Raw genomic sequence first — 18724 nt, 5'->3', positions numbered from 1 at the left:
TACTCACTGAGCCGCAGTGACACGAGTGAATGTGTGTGTGTGTCTGTGTGTGTGTGTGTGTGTGTGTGTGTGTTACCTTTGCATGATGTCGTCTGCTGGTGCTGGCAGGTTCTGATGACTGAGCTGTAAAGAGATTTCTCTGAGCTGTTCAGTGATGTCAACAGCAGATCCCAGACAGTTTTCAGCTTCAGCTAAACCACGGGGATCTCCGCCCTACACACACACACACACACACACACACACACAGACACACACACACATTCACTCGTGTCACTGCGGCTCAGTGAGTTGTGTTTGACTAAAGAGCCATAAACGCATTCATTCTGAACTGTGAATGCAGTTCTTGCTTTTCTTTGTATTTCTGTGCTGGTGCAACAAAACCTTGTGCAAGTGTTGTTTGAACACAATGTTACTGAAACAAACACAGACTGCTGACACTCTGAATCAAACACACACACACACTCATAAATACTGTGCACTGTAAACTCAAACACACCTTGATGCTTTATTGCAGCACCTGTGTCTTTAACTGTGAACATACATACCGATGATTAACTGGACCTTCATTTCCTCAGAAAACATTTAATTAACGAGAAATTTGGACTAAACAAACACGCATTCCTGTCATACTTGAACTAGAATGACACTCGAGATACAACAATGCTTGTGACATGACCGTTAAACGCTGGTCTCTCACTGTATTACGGTTAAATGCCTCCACATCAGAAGCCAGAGGGCGCTCTCGCGCAGAAAATCCGGATATGGGCAACAGAAGAAGAACTATTAGTTTCAGGAAATTAGAAAATGGTGCTATTCTATCACTGTTCTTCAAACCTTTTCAGAATAATAAAGTATATTTGTAGTGATGATGTTTGACGAGTGTTGCTTTTTCAAATGCATGTGGTTTTAAATCGCGCAGTACTTCTACTGATCAAAGAGAATTCATTTAGACATGTATAGTTAGCGTGAATCACAATATATATCACCCAGCCCATAACAGCCATTTATACAAACTACACAACACAACAAGGGTGTACATATTTTAAATATTTGATGACTCAAGTGCATTGTCAGATTTTATCTGTGGTAAATGACATCATCATATGATAAACAAACACATTTAAAGAGACAGTTCACCACAATACTAAGAATTCTTTCAAATGCAGATTTACAAGCACATGAGAGTGAATTGTATATTTTTGTCTGAATAAGAGCTGAAGATGATGATGATACTCACACGTTGTAGTTGATATGCAGTTCTTTCCAGATATTCCTGACACTGTTTCTTTAGAAGCTGAATCCTCTGCTGGATTGAGGTTATCTGAGGTCTGACCAACAAAACATTATGTCGATCATGTCTCGAGTGCTCATTGTAACTAAGTAAAACATCTCATTTGCTTTCGCATTCATAACCACTCAAAAGTTGATGAGTTTTTGCATTCTGTTTGTTTTATGCTAGCAACATATGAATCACAAATATTTCATTGAATGGTAGCAGAGGTTTTTCAGTAGGCCTATTTGATTTCTTAAAATGTTCTTCTTCTAAAGCAGATGTGCACTTGACCTGAGGCCCTCACAGCATCCATTTTACTGCACATCGATGTGAATGCTGCCGGCTGCATTAGTTTTACTACACTGATGCATTCCTCCACCGCCCCACGAGCTCTCACAGACGCCCAACCAAAGCCCCGAGCACAACTCCAAAAACTATCTGCGCATTTAACACTCAACAACATGACTGACATTTACAGTCAAGTCTTTAAAGAATTATCTCACCAAACAAATCTATATTTGAACGCAAACGTTACTATTTTAATCTGCATTCAAAAAGTGTGAAACATCTTTACATATTTGTTAATAAGTCTATTTAGGTGATATAAATAACTATTTAGGTATGAGTGAATGTTTTGTTTCTGTTGTGTATGTTTGCGGTATAAGAAGTAAATGAGTGTTGGACAGGTCAGATGAAGTGATATCTACATGTGAATGAAGGAGAGAGTTTTATGGTCAGATGACTCATGACCTGCAGTCCGGTGCTTAGATACCGTAGGCGTCTCCTTTCCCACAGGGACGTGAAATTATTCTCAATACATTCAAGTCAAAGCTTAGACGGCATTTTACCATTCACACAATACACTGTGTGTGCTGTAAAGTCACAAACAACAAAACAGCTTCACAGTGTCCTGATGGATTGTGTTACACAAGAGCGACTTCATATTCACTCAACTTACATTTCAATTAAACACAAACATTTCATCTCTGCCATATGTATCATCTCTAAAACAACAACAAACTGCATATTAAGTGTTTATATAAAGTCTCATCTACATTATTCTGTTTTATTTCCAAACCAAACGTCTAAACTATTATTGACAGGTAAATAATTGCTATATTCACATATATAGATATGGTTTCATTTATATATATACTTTATATATATATATATATATATATATATATATACAGTAGCATTGTTAACCACCACGCAAATGCAAGCTTTGGGCCCCCTCGTGGTTACAAGAGGAACAATCATTTTGCGCTTGATTGACGCTCATATAAACGCAATGAAGCGCACGTATCACAGCGGTGTTCAATAACGAAAGAAAGTAAAGAAATCTAATACTCATTTTACGACTATAGCAAAACAATGCTCTGAAAATAATCATGAAAAGATAATCTTGCACCTTTTACTTTCTTATACTGTAGCTAAAAGCGTTCTCTATTATTCTGAATAAAACAAAGGACACCTTTTCATCCCAAAACCAAGAAGGTTTATTCTGATAACAAACTGTAGAGATTTTTGTGCTGCTATGTGTTTCAACGTAAAATAAATCCAGTTTATATTTGTATGTACATGCCTTATTAATTCCATGTAGGCTCCTAAATATTGTGCAATTCAAACACAAATGTTTGGCAATGTGTTGTGGGCCTCAGGTCTCGACTTTGCTTAAGGTCCCCAAAACGGTAAACACGCCCCTGTATATATTTATGACATTGACGTTACAGAAGTGATGTATAGAAGCCCTAATGTTCTTTCCTTAAAAATGTACTTTTATTTAAAAGTGTTCACAGTCCAGGAAAAAATAAAGAAAAATCTTTTTTAAATGTTCTCTAAAGACTCTTTAACACCCACAGAAACTGTCTGTTATATAGAAGTTCATTTGGAGAGGACAGTTTTACTTCAGACTATAAATATGTGTTTCTTTTAAGAAGAAAAGCGATTGAAGTTTTATTTTGAGAGTGTACATGCCCTACACACAGTGGTGACACAAGTGTACACTAGTTTACACACATGACTTAACTTCACATTTTACGCGATATATAAATATGGCGCTGTGTCAATGTGATGTTTAAAGACGTGTTCTGCACAGCAGCAGGTGTTTACTCACACTTGTCCGGCAGTCATTGATCCTCTGGAGAAACTTTGACTGTGTTGATTACTGCCCCTCTGTGCCACCGCCTCAGCGCGCGCGTGCGGATTCGCGCCCGTCTGGGAGAGATCGCTCCGGGATCCCGCGCGCCGGCTCATCGTGTTTGCGACGCGATTTGCGTTGTTTAAACTCATGATGACTGCGCTCGTCTCGTGCGGATGAAGTGGGTCCGAATGAAAGCGGGCGAGCAGAGACGCGGACACAACCGATCGACGCGGATACAGCCGAGCGCCTCCTGCGCAACAGGAATGAAACTGAAGGAGGAAGAGCTCGAGGTTTGGGGATCAGGAGACCACGCCCACAGACCACCGACTCCAAACTGCACTCGTGTTTCTGGCACAGGATCTGAACACACCCTTATATCTCTGGCGCTTCCTTTCATCAATAAACACAGATCAAGTCAAATAAACAAGTGAGAGATGCACTGACACTGTAGCACGACGGAATGTTAAGAAAACAATAACATTCACATTTCTACTATGCGCATTTCAAATCATTGCCTACAAAGTATATTATTTATTGATTTATTGTACTGATATGGCAGTATCTCCTAATCGTTAAAAAGTACAACTGAAGAGCTTGTTTTTTATTATGTGAACATGTTTTACTGTGTTTGTTAGCTTTATGTTTGAGTTATTATGGCTTCGATCAAAACAAACCAACTGCAGTTTGATTGATATTCATTGAAATGCACAATAATAAAACAGGATTTTTTAACAATTTCAAAAACGGACTTCTCTCATTTTGAAACCAAACTCTTCAAATATTTATTGATGACAAAATTAGGTCATAAACATCTGGTATCATAATGGTAATGGTAAAGGCTTTCTTTATGCAAAAATGTATTAATCCGTTCTTTAGATTTTGATGTGACTTGGACGTGTTCTTAACAGTCTTCATGAAATGTACACCTAAATCTGCTCAGGTGTTCAAGAGATTCACTTATATAATCATAAAAACGTTCAAGATTTGACATTCTTCACACACGCTCACCTGTCATTAAGGTGAAGATCTCTACACACTTCACAGCTCAAACACACATGAATCTTCTGAAGGTTCTTCTGGGTCTACAGGAAAGTCGAGTCTGCGTGAACTGCCTCTGGCAAAATATAAGATATTTCCTAAACATGTTTAAACAGAACATGCTTCATGTTTAACGGTCAAACATCTCCAGCACATCTGTGTTCTTATTAAGAGACTCATGAGAGGACAGTTTTGTGTTTGTTTCTGCTCGCTCTGAAACGCTTTTCTGTTTACAGTAAACACCTGAAGACGTCTCGGAGAATCACGACTCTCTTCAGGATTCTCACTTCTGAAAGATTCCAATGTTAAGGCCAACATGACACTCAAACTCAAAATGAATCCTGGTAAAAAAAACACATGTGCAGAGTTTTATTTTGAGTGTTTAAACGGGGAAAGGATTCCAAACAGAATGGATTCTTGTTGAAAGAAATTTTTCATCAAACTGTAATAACTATTTCTGATTTTAACTGATGTCACCTGTGTGTCTGTGTTTATTTTCAGCCACACTCACTCCACACCTCTCATTTAAACCTTCTCCATCCAATCAGTTTCTGTTAAATGAAACAAGTCCCGCCTCCACTCCTGTTTGACTCAGACAGACATCAGATCACACATATCAAATCAGATTGTGTGTCACTCACGGTGAATGTGTGCAGGAGTGTGTGTGTGTGTGGGTGCAGCACGCGCACAGTTGTGGTATTTCACACACAGACGTGAGAGAGAGAGAGAGATAAACAACTTTAAGATGGACTACATACATCACACTTTATTATAATTTAAATGATTATCTTTCTTTTCGTTTGTATACTGTGCTTGCAATATTTGTACGCAGTCCCGTTGCAAATGCTTTAGCAATAAAATGTTAATTTTGTCATGTCAATAAAGCACACTTACATTGAAATTGAGAGAGAGAGATGCTCTCACATTTACTTCAGGGCACATTTCTCAATGCATAAGTGCATGTCACGGCCTGAAGAGAATTCCAGAAAACACAGAATCATAACCGAATCAGATTATTATCTCAGCGGTTTGTCTAAACAACATCTCTCTAGAAAACTTGAAATGATCACTAACATTAATAGTGAAACAGCAAAGACAAAAAGTGTGTTTACATGCACAAAATAAACGGATATCTATCAAAAATCTGCTAAAAATGAAACATGTTTTCACGTGTTTACATGCACAGTAATAAACAGGCTACTCAGAAAACCGCGTTTACACCGAGGTTTGAGACTTGCCGGTTTTCTCGCGTGCGGTGACGTCATCGTCGATAGTCTGTTTAGTCATTAAAAATCCAGCGGGAAAACGGTCACACGCAGTATTTTTTTTATCTCTTTTCAACAATTGTTCTTCTTTTTGACGTTTCTACATCAACTGCATGATTCCAGAGAGGTCTTTTATAGGTTATTTTACTATTATTTCCGTTTGCGACTTTTACTACTGCGCTTTCAGACATGCGCACATAAACAAAACTGAGAGAAACCCGGTAAAGGCGTTTATTTACGTGAACCCGAGTAATGTGCAATAAACTATCTGTGCAGATCGGTTTTTGCTTAAGCCGTTCATGACCTTTCCCCGATAAAAGACGTTTTGCGCGTTTACATTACTTACATATATCAGCATATTAAGCATAATCGCCGTAAGAATGTGCATGTAAACGCGTTCAATGCGGTTTTTTACTTCAGCTGTAACTTTATGTGGTTTTGTTTGTTTTTTCCTGTAATATTTTTGTCAGTGAGGGAAGCGTCATTCACACACAACACACATGTTCTGTCGTTTTCATGTCGCCTGTAGCGTGGGTGGAAACGTTTGTAGAGCTAACAGACACACTTCAAAACACACACAAGTGTGTGAGATATAGAACGAATAAAGTCTGTGAATATTTTACTAACATGATTTTGATTTTCTTTACATTGTGGTCATAAAAGCCAAAAACAATTTCCATTATCATAAAGCAAAATAACACAACATTAATGACATCATTCAAGGTGAAGCATTTCTCATGATGGATTGTTGAGACTTTGATCACTTCTTTACGTCGCAGTAGAGCTCGTGCGTGTATTTCTCTGATGAATCCTCGCGTGTGATCAAATATGCAAATGAAAACCTTCCAGTTCGGCGACTACTCACGAGGACACGCCCTCTCGCTGCTTCACACCTAACACATGAGTGAATGAAAACCACCATCACTTACTGACTAACAAACGTGTCGTTTATACACAAACTCACACTCCTGAACTCTGACATCACCACAGGAAGTGACTCGGCTGGCTGAGGGGACAGATGCACCTGATACACCTGCGAGGATCTCTCTCTCTCTCTCTCTCTCTCTCATGTCCGCTAGAAACTGACCTGAATGCACTAAATGAAATGTGAACACCACAGAGGATACCTTTGAGAGAGAGAGAGAGAGAGAGAGAGAGAGAGCATTTGTGTTTTGCTCCAGAGAGTTTAAACTTATCATATTACAATTAACCTGATACTCTTGTTAAACTAGGTCTCTCTCTCTCTCTCTCTCTCTCTCTCTCACAGTCTCTCTCTCTCTCTCTCTCTCTCTCACAGTCTCTCTCTCTCTCTCTCACAGTCTCTCTCTCTCTCTCTCTCTCTCTCTCCCAAGAAGCGTAGTTGGTATGCTACAACACACATGCAAATTCCGAACAGCGTTTTAGAACACATGTTAGCCCTTAAAGTTTTTACAGCATTTAGAAACTTGTCAGTCAGCATCATCATTTACAGATCACACCTACTGACAGATGCCTGCAGCAAACTCACACGCTCACATGTGTGTGTGTGAATGTGTGTGTGTGTGTGTGTGTGTGTGTGCGTGCGTGAGTGCGTGCGTGCGTGCGAGCGAGCGAGCGAGCGTGCGAGTGAGTGAGTGAGTGTGTGTGTGTGTGTGTGTGAGTGTGTGAGTGAGTGAGTGTGTGTGTGTGTGTGTGTGTGTGTGTGTGTGTGTGTGTGCGTGTCTGTGTGTGTGTGTGTGTGTGTGTGTGTGTGTGTGTGTGTGTGTGTGTGTGTGTGTGTGTGTGTGTGAGTGTGTGTGTGTGTGTGTTTGAGTGAGTGTGTGAGTGAGTGAGTGTGTGCCCCACAATTATAGTAAAACCTGACCTCAGATACATTGTGTGCATCAGTCAGCAATGTAAAAGAAGCAGGAAGGTTTGTGTAGTGGTGAGGGTTTATGGCTGAAGGAGACCATCAGACCAGAGCTTCAGACAGACAGACAGACAGACAGACAGCAGGTATAAGAGGATGAGGTGGAGTTATTGGACATGTGTGTGAAGTGTATGAGCTCTGACTACATTCTCTCCTCTCAATGTGGAATAAAAACACATGACACTTCATCATGCTGCTTCTACCACATTTAACTTACACTTACACATGACGTCACAGCTGGCAGCTGTACACTCACTGTCATCATCAATTATAAATGAAACTGTTCAACAGAGGAAAAACAAACAAACATCTCCGTCTGCAATGTTTCTTTTTAACGTCTAGCGATACTGCCGAGTACAGTGAAAAGAACATTCTGCTGTCACTAATACTGTATTCACACACACATGATGCACTCAAATTAACTTAACAATTAACAGATCAATTAACAGATTCTAAAATCATATTCATGATTATTTGGTAATTGTACAGATAATTTTCCGCTTTTGTACGGTTCACAATTTTGTTGAAAATCGTTTCATTATAAACACTAATTTGATAACAATGCCACCTATTGGTGATTTTGTGAATTGCAGTTAGTGAAACGCGCCTGTAGGTGGCAGCAAACGGCCGCATTTGTGTCAGACATCACCCCATTAACCCCTGATATAAAAACATTTATATATTTTTAAACGGCGGCCACCAGTAACACGATTGCAGAACTCAAAAAACCGTCGACGACAGAAATGCCGGGAGTGAAAAAAATGCATAAAGTGGCCGAAAGTCGGCTTCGACTAAACGGTTGATCATCATCATATATTTTTAAATGATAATAAATGTTCTGTACAAAACATTGTGCAATGAGAAGTTTTTCTTTCGAAAACCGATAAAGATTGGAAGCTGGTTTACAACATTTTATAACAGAACAAATAATTCTGATGCTGCGATTAGTTTATCGCGAGCAGCGCTGAGAAAAGACACAGACAACACGTGACGATGCACAAACGATGATCGTAAACAACATTTTACTTAAATAACAACTTAGAAGTCCAAGTAAAAGCATTTGAAATGGACCAGAAATAAAAACACAGTTAAAGTCTGTCTGTAACTCTTTTGTACTGTGAGGTGAATGTGATTAAATTCACAGCTGAGAGGTCAAACCTTGATGCAAAATCTTTTCCAGATCGACCATCTGTCTCTTCAATGTATGAAAACAAGGGTAAGACCCTCAAGATATCTTCAAACATTCCCTAAAAACCGATGGAAAATAATAAGAATTATAGATTTATGTTATATTGTTAAATGATTGAATGTTGACCTATAATATTAATGTGATCACGAATGAAGATGAATTACTTTGTCCATATTGAAATATGTTTTTATTGATGATGAAAGCTGCACGTGAAGTCAAATGTATTGCTGATCATAAACACAACTCTGACACTGGAGCGTTTGCTCTGAGATGTCACACAAAGCTTCTTTGTTGGGTTTGTCCAATCACACACACCGCAGGACAGATAGCTCGCGTGCGTGTCAGCCAATGGAAGCGCTCGGTGTCTCTGAAGAGGGAGAGTCTTACATTTGGATGCTGTGCGCGTGCACCGCTGTGCTCTGCCCTGTACGGTTTGTGTGTGTCGGTCACCGGTGTGAACGGGCGGACGGAGCGCGGGCCACTTCGCGTCGGGTGTGCAATGCAAAGATAAACCCGCAGCGACATATAGCACGGAAGAGATTATTTGTAGTTCGGTTTGAGAGGCGCTCGGCATCATCCAGTGATGGAAGGTGATGGAAATATCGCAGGCGGATACGGGAATGGATAGACGGGCCACACCTGTGCGCCGGCTGCGGATGGACAGGTGCGTTACCTGTGGACCTGTTGGAGAGCACCGGGCGCAAATGCGCAGCGCTGCGCATCGCACGAGCCAGTGATGGCGTTGTGACCGTCGGATGTAACAAAGACCTTATGGGTCCTCTTCACAGCAGCCGCTTTATCTCGAGGCTTACGTACGAAACACTAAATCAAACGGGACTCTGTTCACACCGGCCTTATATCGACCGGACCGAGCCTTCTGCGTTTCACCCCCCCGCGTAAAAGCGTGTATTCGACGCAAAGACTCCGATTGGATGTGACGCGCACCGGCCAAAGCATCGCGTTATGGATGCGGTTCGGCTGGACGCGCTCAACCCGCCGGCCGAGAACGGCAATGTGTCGCAGTCCGAAGCGCACAAGCGCCTCGCGCAGGTGGACTCGGTGGTTCTGCCGTTCCTCGGGGGGTTCGGGAGGTACCAGAGGCGCCTGGTGGCCCTCACGTGGATCCCGGCGGTGCTGATCTCCTTCAGTCAGTTCTCCGATTACTTTCTGCTCGGGCAGCCGGACAAGAAGTGCGTGCGCCCGGATGAGGGCGGCGGGGGGAACGGGACGGGTGCGGGTCGGGATCTACTCTCGGAGCTGATGGCTAACGGGACTGGGCTCGAGAGCGCTCACGGGACGGCGTGTCTGTGCTCGGAGTGGAGGTTCGAGCTGCAGTCGGGACTGCAGCAGAATGTGGTCACCAGGGTAAGAGTCTCTGTGCCCTTGGATGGGATTCCCCCTCAGGGCTCGCGATGGAGCACGAGCGTTTAAAGGAACAGTCTAGAACTCAAACGTCTCGAGCGGTGCTTTAGATCAGTGGAACAGCGCGAGACGTGTGTAGCAGAATATTGTTCTGGAGGTGTACAGGAGCACACTTTACACTCTTCCTGACACAGACGAGACCGATAACTTTAGAGGAATATAGTGCATTAGTGAGCTACTACACAACAATCCCTTTAATAATACTGTGATGTTTCAGAGCAAGGTTGTTCAAATATGAACAGAAATCCAGACAGACCCATTCATTGAAAGATTTTAGGCATCAATCCAGCATTTCTCAGAGTGTCTGACGATTATTCTGCTAAATGTCTCTTCTTGTGTTCTACAGAAAGATAAAAACATGAACACGAGCGTAAATAGATTCATTTTCATTTTTGAGGGTGAACTGTTCCTTTAAATCTGATAACAGCCCCTGTGTTGATGTTTCGTTATCAGAAGTGCACAGACACGTGTCAGATAACTGGAGAACGTGTGTTTGTTTGTGTGTTTACTAGCAAGTGAAGTAGAAAACAGTCCTAGAGTCTTTATCACTGGGGTTTAAACATTACATGCGAGTTTGCTTCCAAAATGAGATAATTCTGTTTTTAAACCTTTTCAAAAATCATGTTTTTTTATTGAGCATTCCAATGAATATCAATCACACTGCAGTTGATTTGTTTTGATTGAAGCCATAATAACTCAACAAATTCAGCCAGCTAACACAATAACACAATAAAAACTGAGTTATCTGTCATTTTGGAACCAAACTCTTCAAATGTAAATGAAGTATGTGAACAGTTTAAGCAGAGTGTGTGTGTGTGTGTGTGTGTGTGTGATAATTCAGTGTCACACCCGACAGATAACCCGTTTACATCCTCACCCGAGAGATAACAGACACCAGGGTCAACGCCTTCCTTCTTAAACACATCATGTAAGACACACATATACACCTGTGTGTGAGTGTTTCTTCAGTGAAACACGAAAGAAGATATTTTGAGAAATGTCACAGTGGTTTTGTGTCAATGAAGATGATCAACATTATTCAAAATCTCTTCTTTTGTGTTCTGAAACTCACACAGGTTTGAAGTAAAGACACAGTAAAGTAAAGACATCTTCTGTGCACACAGAAGATGTGAGAGATTAGTCAGTGTTGTGTTGTGTTGTGTTCTGTTGTTGACCTGCAGTGAGTGTGTTTGACCTTTCTCACACCGATAGCCTTGTGTCTTTTCTTGAGAATGTTATTCATAGCGTCAGCAGTGTTAACAAATGTAAATGAAGCTCCGTCAGACCACTGGAGACCTGTGGAGGAAACTTCAGCAGTCTTTATGAACGCCAAACTACAATTCACAATCTGATTGTTGACATAATTCTGATGTTAAATAGCACAAACATTTTCATTCAAAGGTTCATTTAAACTTATGCTCAAATTTACAGAACATCTAGTTTTAAGTTATGGTTCCAAAACATTTCGCTTTTCAAAGGACATGAGCTAAATTCCTTTGCATTCTCGTATCAATCATGCTACTTGTGCACAGTGTTTGGTGTAACAACCACGTAATTTAATTACATATCACTTGATAAAGTAAAGTAAGGGATTACTCTTGTTTTTCTGTAATTTAATTACAGTTACTTCTGATTTCATTAAACTAAATACTGTCTGTAATATATGTGTGTGCAATAGTTGAATTGACATCAAAATTCAAAGTCTAACTTTAAAATCTTTGCTTTAATCTACAATTCTCACATTGTATACTTTGGTCAGTTAATAATATTACTTTAAGTAGCTTTATAGGATTTATTTGAATGAATTAAAAAAGTGGTTTCATGTCTATCTTTGAATCACTGAACTGATCAAGGTTGATGTATGATATAGAAAGTTATGAGTTATGAGTCATTAAATACTTTCTGGAGAGAATCATTTTTTGTTCAGTAATCCAAAAACACTATTGAATATGTAATTAGTAACTAGTAATGGATTACTTTTCAGAGTAACTCACCTAACACTGGTTGTGCAGCATGCTCGGTCAGGAAAGGTCTCATTCTCCTGATGTTGTAGAGGATGAATCTCCATTACAGTAGAGTACATCAGATCTCATGAGACACCTCAAGAAATGACAAATGTGCTTATTCTCAAATCTCAAACAGATAAATACAGGCTGTGTATGTTCTGTAGGTCCTTAAGCTTTATTTCTAAACATTTAAGGTCTTTGCACATACAGTCAGAAATTTTGGAATGCGTTTTTTCCTATGTGGCTCTGGTTTGTACCGTGTCTCTGAATTGTCAAAACGCCTCCTGATGTTGCTTCAGCGATCTTGGCGTACTCCAGTCATTTACATCAGTTAGGGTTGGGCCATATGGCCAAAAATTCATATCTCAGTATTTTGAGGAGGAATGGCGGTATCCGGTATATATCTGGTATTTTTTACCAAAAGGAATAAATGGTTACTCGAAAATCAAAGCCTTTATTAAACCTTCATTTGAACAGTTTCTGAGCAAAATACAGGGTTTTCCCTCCCTGTTTACAAATAAACAGCTTCACAACATATGTTAAATTATATAAAATATTTGATAAATAAAATACAGTACAGGTTTTTTCCTCCTGCTTAACACTGTATACATCTATAGTGTGCTGCTATGCAAATAACAAAATGAACAGAACCATAAAAAACATAATTACTTAGAGCTTCAGCCTTATGCTTCCCGGTATGGTCTTGGGGAAAATAACTGGTTTGAAGACACGCAGTTTTCATTTCCCAATCTTCAACAAAAAAAAACTGTCAAACTCATATATGGCTCGCGTGTCCTGCTTGACCATAAATCGGTTGTTAGCGCGAAATGAGACACTTTTGCAAGCCGCTCGGAAAGCTTCCGTCTGACCTCACTGTACATACGGGCAGAGCTTCTGTTGCAAAGTACTTGCGACTGGGTAACCGGTATCTTGGGTCAATGGTTTTTAGCAGCGTTCTAAAACTTTCTTGTTCCACTGTTGCAATAGGAACCATGTCTTTAGCAATGTGATAAGATACCGCCTTAGTTATATATCGCACCACTCGCAACTTTTCTTTTCGTAAGGCACACTTCGGGTAAAAGAAGCTTCCAGAGAGCTTTGTTTCGGGACAGATGTTTTGAGTTATGTGGTCTTCGTGGCCGAAGTTGTAGCACGAAGTTGTAAACACTCATCGTACTGAACTCTATGGTACTTTTGTAAGTGGTGGAAGAGATTTGATGTGCTTCCACATTTTGATACAACAGATTTATTACATTCCCTACAGATTGGCTGTTTTTGCTTCTCATCAGAACTTTAAAATCCAAACCTCCTCCAAATGAGTGAACCGTTGTATTCTGTAGTGTTGACCGTCGGCACGTGTTCCTCCATGTCGCATGCTACCTTGTGTGCTGGAGCAGGCAAGCGGGCACAATCTGGTTCGTGCAGAGCGAGCGTGTGAATTGCATCAAACCATATCGATATGAATGATATAGGCTAATCCCGCATCACGTTGGGTTAACATATCGATATTTCCCCCCAACTCGGTATACCGCCCAGACCTAACATCCGTGTCAAAATGACCTCATTTCAGTATAGACCTGTTTAAATCATCTCTCCCAGCATAAATGAATGACATGAAAGAAAGAAACACACTTTACTATTATACACACATTTGTGTTTGAAGGAATCTATGATCATACATCAATGATGTGTTTGACAGGGATGTGTACAGCTGGTGATGTTTCTCTGTGTGTTTGTCTGTTGAAAGTGGACGCTGGTGTGTGATGGAGAATGGAAGGTTCACATCGCTAAGTTCTCTCTGTTGGTGGGGTCCATATTTGGCTACGTTCTGATGGGAGCGGTGGCAGACTGGTGAGTTACAGGCACATGTGTGTGTGTGTGTGTGTGTGTGTGTGAGAGAATGTGGTGATATGTGAAGTGTTTTGTGTCTCAGGTTGGGTCGTATCCCTGTGCTGCTGGTGTCTGTTCTCTCTGTGCTGGTGTTTGGTCTGGCGATGGCGTTCTCTGTGGATATGGCCATGTTCAGCACGCTCAGATTCTTCGAGGGATTCTGTCTGGCTGCTATCAGACTGTCTCTATACGTCCTCAGTAAGTTCCATTTCTTTACATTTGCACAACATCCCATGTCATGGTGTTCATGGATTTCACCGTACTGTGTCTCAAAAACATTATTCGTAAACTTGAATAAAACCTGCAGGAACACACTGTAAAATCACATTTCAGCCCAAAATCAAAAGAAACACGATATTTTAGAATATGCTTCAGGAAAATCTAAATGTGCAGTCTAGGATCATACAGAGATGTTTTACATAAAGTCATAACAATTAAGCACATTATCCATTCAGTTCCCATATTTCAAAACATTTACGTTGTCAAATATTTATGCATTATAATAGTTATACCACATTAATGCGGATTTAAATCAAAGATAAATATGAGAAACAGACATCTGAAGTGAAATTGTCATAACTATAATGTCACCATAAAAGAATCTTAATGCTCTTAAAATATAACCATTTTAATATCTTTCCTTTTGGGCCAAATGCTCTCTCTCTCTTTCTTGCGCTCTCTCTCTCTCTTTAAGCAGAAGTCAGATGTATTTAATGCTGGATGTGCTTTTTTCTGATGAATGCTGATGCTGATGAAGAGAGTGTGTGTGTGTGTGTGTGTGTGTGTGTAGTTCATTAATTTACTCTAATGGAGGCACTTTCTGCTTTGTTCAGATTTTGCTCTTATGCACAGAACATCCCAAAAGCCTTTAACAGTAAAAAAAGAAAACATCTATAATATTTTTAAATGCTCTAGTCGAAAACTAGCTTTCACATTAGAAATGTGTGATTATTAATCGCATTTAGGATAAAAGTTTAAGTTTACATAAAAAATGTCTGTGTACTCTGTATATTTATTTTGTAATCATAAACACACACACATACACATACAGATATCTGAAATAATTACATTTATTGAAATTTTAATAATTATTGAAATAATATTTAAACATTTTTTGATTTTTATATTTTTCTTACCTACATAAATGGTCACATATATGTTTATAAATACACAATTAAATGCACAATACACAGACATATATTATGTAAACACAAACTTTTATTTTGGATGTGATTAATCGTTGCACAACACTTTTCTTCATGATGTTAGAGTTTTTTCACATTACTAACCCTTATAACGTAATCCTGCACACACACACACTGTGTTTACACTGAAGGAGAGTCCTGATCTATATCAGTAGACCAAAATATTATAGAGAACCAAAAAGCACCTAGCAACAACCCAACACCTTGGCAACCTATGCTTTACATCACTTATATGCATGATATATGCACTGACATACATGAATGATCACATGTTCACAATGCCGTTTACCAGAAGAGTCCTGACGCACCAGCACACGAGTGTCTCATCCTTCATTCATATCAGTTCACCACTAGAGAGATCTGTCCTCTGGGAGCACAAGAGCAGGGAAATAAGATGCTCACATGTAAGAACATACGCAGAAAACAGTATGATGTGACACTCTTTACTCTCTCTCTCTCGCTCGTCCAGTGACATGTGCTGTGTGTAGTGTGAGACGGGTGGGTGTTTTGAGGGTTAATGTCTCTCTGTAATCATGTTCAGGGACCCTCGACTGCGATGAGCTGAGAACGTGAGTGGGCTGTTAGGAAAGAACCTTCTTAATTCTTCTTTTCTGTCAGGGATCGAGTTGTGTCTGCCAAAGTGGCGTTTCTCTATGACCATGATCGCCAATCTGATCATGGTCGGCGGGCAGCTCCTGATGCCGGGTTTGGCAGCGTTATGCCGCGATTGGCAGATTCTTCAGATTATAATCATCGCCCCCTTTGTGTTTATGCTGCCGTACGTCTGGTAAGATTCACAATGTGTATAAACAGAAGAGTGTTCCTCTACATTCATTTCTGTGATCTATCTCCGGCCATTTTTTCAAGTAACACCACTCCACTGATTCACAATAAACCACAGATTTTAAATCTCTGCTCTGATCTGATCTGCAGGATGTTTCCTGAATCCCTACGCTGGTTGTTGGCCACTCAACATTACCAAAGAGCCAAACGACAAATGTACAGAATCGCCCAGAGCAACAGGGTTGACACGACAACCGACCCGAGCGGCATCCTCTCAGGTGAACACTGATGAACACTGTACTAGTGGAGCTGCTTTACCTCATTGATGAGGGAGATTGATGGGTATGATGATGCTGAAGGTGATGATGAAGGAGATGATGATGGTGATGATGAAGGTGCTGATGGTGATGATGAGGGTTAAGGTTATGATGGTGATGAGGATGAAGAATGTGATGATGGTGAATGTGATGAAGATTAAGGTTATGATGATGAAGATGATGAAGGTGATGATGATGATGAGAGTTAAGGTTATGATGATGATGAAGGTGTTGATGGTGATAAAGGTGAAGATGATGATGAGGGTGATGATGATGATGAAGGTGTTGATGGTGATGATGAGGGTTAAGGTTATGATGGTGATGAGGATGAAGAATGTGATGATGGTGAATGTGATGATGATTAAGATGACGAAGGTGAATGTGATTAAGGTTATGATGGTTATGATGATGAAGGTGATGATGATGTTGATGATGATGATGATGAAGGTTATGATGGTGATGATGATGAAGGTGATGATGATGTTGATGAAGGTGATGGTGAAGGTGATGATGATAGTGATGATGAAGGTGATGATGTAGTGATGATGAGGAAGGTGATGGTGATGAAGGTGATGGTGAATGTGATGATGATAGTGATGATGAAGGTGATGGTGATGAAGGTGATGGTGAATGTGATGATGATAGTGATGATGAAGGTGATGATGTAGTGATGATGAAGGTGATGATGTAGTGATGATGATGACGGTGAATGTGATGATGATAGTGATGATGAAGGTGATGATGATGTTGATGATGATGAAGGTGATGGTGAAGGTGATGATGATAGTGATGATGAAGGTGATGATGTAGTGATGATGAAGGTGATGATGATGTTGATGATGATGAAGGTGATGGTGAAGGTGATGATGATAGTGATGATGAAGGTGATGATGAAGGTGATGATGATGTTGATGATGATGAAGGTGATGGTGAAGGTGATGATGATAGTGATGATGTAGTGATGCTGATGAAGGTGATGATGATAGTGATGATGAAGGTGATGAAGATAGTGATGATGATGAAGGTGATGATGTAGTGATGATGATGAAGGTGATGATGTAGTGATGATGATGAAGGTGATGATATAGTGATGCTGATGAAGGTGATGATGATAGTGATGATGAAGGTGATGATGATGAAGATGATGATGTAGTGATGATGATGAAGGTAATGATGTAGTGATGATGATGAAGGTGATGATGTAGTGATGCTGATGAAGGTGATGATGTAGTGATGCTGATGAAGGTGATGATGAAGGTGATGATGTAGTGATGCTGATGAAGGTGATGATGAAGGTGATGATGTAGTGATGATGATGAAGGTGATGATGATAGTGATGATGATGAAGGTGATGATGTAGTGATGATGATGAAGGTGATGATGAAGGTGATGATGTAGTGATGATGATGAAGGTGATGATGTAGTGATGCTGATGAAGGTGATGATGAAGGTGATGATGTTGTGATGATGATGAAGGTGATGATGTAGTGATGCTGATGAAGGTGATGATGATAGTGATGATGAAGATGATGATGTAGTGATGATGATGAAGGTGATGATGAAGGTGATGATGTAGTGATGCTGATGAAGGTGATGATGTAGTGATGCTGATGAAGGTGATGATGAAGGTGATGATGTAGTGATGCTGATGAAGGTGATGATGAAGGTGATGATGTAGTGATGCTGATGAAGGTGATGATGAAGGTGATGATGTAGTGATGATGATGAAGGTGATGATGTAGTGATGCTGATGAAGGTGATGATGATAGTGATGATGAAGATGATGATGTAGTGATGATGATGAAGGTGATGATGAAGGTGATGATGTAGTGATGATGATGAAGGTGATGATGTAGTGATGCTGATGAAGGTGATGATGTAGTGATGATGATGAAGGTGATGATGTAGTGATGCTGATGAAGGTGATGATGAAGGTGATGATGTAGTGATGATGATGAAGGTGATGATGTAGTGATGCTGATGAAGGTGATGATGAAGGTGATGATGTAGTGATGATGATGAAGGTGATGATGTAGTGATGATGATGAAGGTGATGATGTAGTGATGCTGATGAAGGTGATGATGTAGTGATGCTGATGAAGGTGATGATGTAGTGATGATGATGAAGGTGATGATGTAGTGATGATGATGAAGGTGATGATGAAGGTGATGATGTAGTGATGATGATGAAGGTGATGATGTAGTGATGCTGATGAAGGTGATGATGATAGTGATGATGAAGATGATGATGTAGTGATGATGATGAAGGTGATGATGAAGGTGATGATGTAGTGATGATGATGAA

At 40.1% G+C, this 18724-nt stretch overlaps 2 protein-coding genes and 1 long non-coding RNA gene across 6 annotated transcripts in view; 2 read left to right on the top strand and 1 right to left on the bottom strand.

The window, feature by feature from the left end:
- The window catches only part of wu:fi04e12 (Desmoplakin-B), a 29845-nt gene extending 26143 nt beyond the window's left edge, over positions 1-3702 (bottom strand). For 3 of the 4 annotated variants that reach the window (XM_056764065.1, XM_056764066.1, XM_056764069.1), the window contains exons 1-3: positions 3390-3702; positions 1238-1328; positions 77-213 (exon numbers count right to left, since the gene is read on the bottom strand). In XM_056764065.1, the coding sequence (XP_056620043.1) occupies positions 77-213; positions 1238-1328; positions 3390-3565 (404 nt within the window). In that variant the 5' untranslated portion in view covers positions 3566-3702. The remainder of the gene's footprint in view (positions 1-76; positions 214-1237; positions 1329-3389) is intronic. The other variant, XM_056764067.1, reaches the window with a different exon arrangement.
- A 21-nt stretch (positions 3703-3723) lies between these two features.
- Positions 3724-5283, top strand: LOC130434125 (uncharacterized). The gene is made up of 3 exons (XR_008908646.1): positions 3724-3843; positions 4691-4798; positions 4956-5283. It is a non-coding gene; the product is annotated as an uncharacterized LOC130434125 (long non-coding RNA).
- A 3931-nt stretch (positions 5284-9214) lies between these two features.
- Positions 9215-18724, top strand: part of LOC130434121 (solute carrier family 22 member 23) — a 15272-nt gene continuing 5762 nt past the window's right edge. Inside the window, exons 1-5 of the mRNA XM_056764073.1 lie at positions 9215-10161; positions 13972-14075; positions 14158-14312; positions 15938-16106; positions 16253-16380. Coding sequence (XP_056620051.1) covers positions 9760-10161; positions 13972-14075; positions 14158-14312; positions 15938-16106; positions 16253-16380 — 958 coding nt within the window. The 5' untranslated portion in view covers positions 9215-9759. The remainder of the gene's footprint in view (positions 10162-13971; positions 14076-14157; positions 14313-15937; positions 16107-16252; positions 16381-18724) is intronic.

This window comes from Triplophysa dalaica, chromosome 13, assembly GCF_015846415.1.
Source record: "Triplophysa dalaica isolate WHDGS20190420 chromosome 13, ASM1584641v1, whole genome shotgun sequence".
Classification (NCBI taxonomy): domain Eukaryota; kingdom Metazoa; phylum Chordata; class Actinopteri; order Cypriniformes; family Nemacheilidae; genus Triplophysa; species Triplophysa dalaica.
The sequence above is the reverse complement of the archived record's forward strand: the minus strand, read 5'-3'. Positions and strand labels throughout refer to the sequence as shown.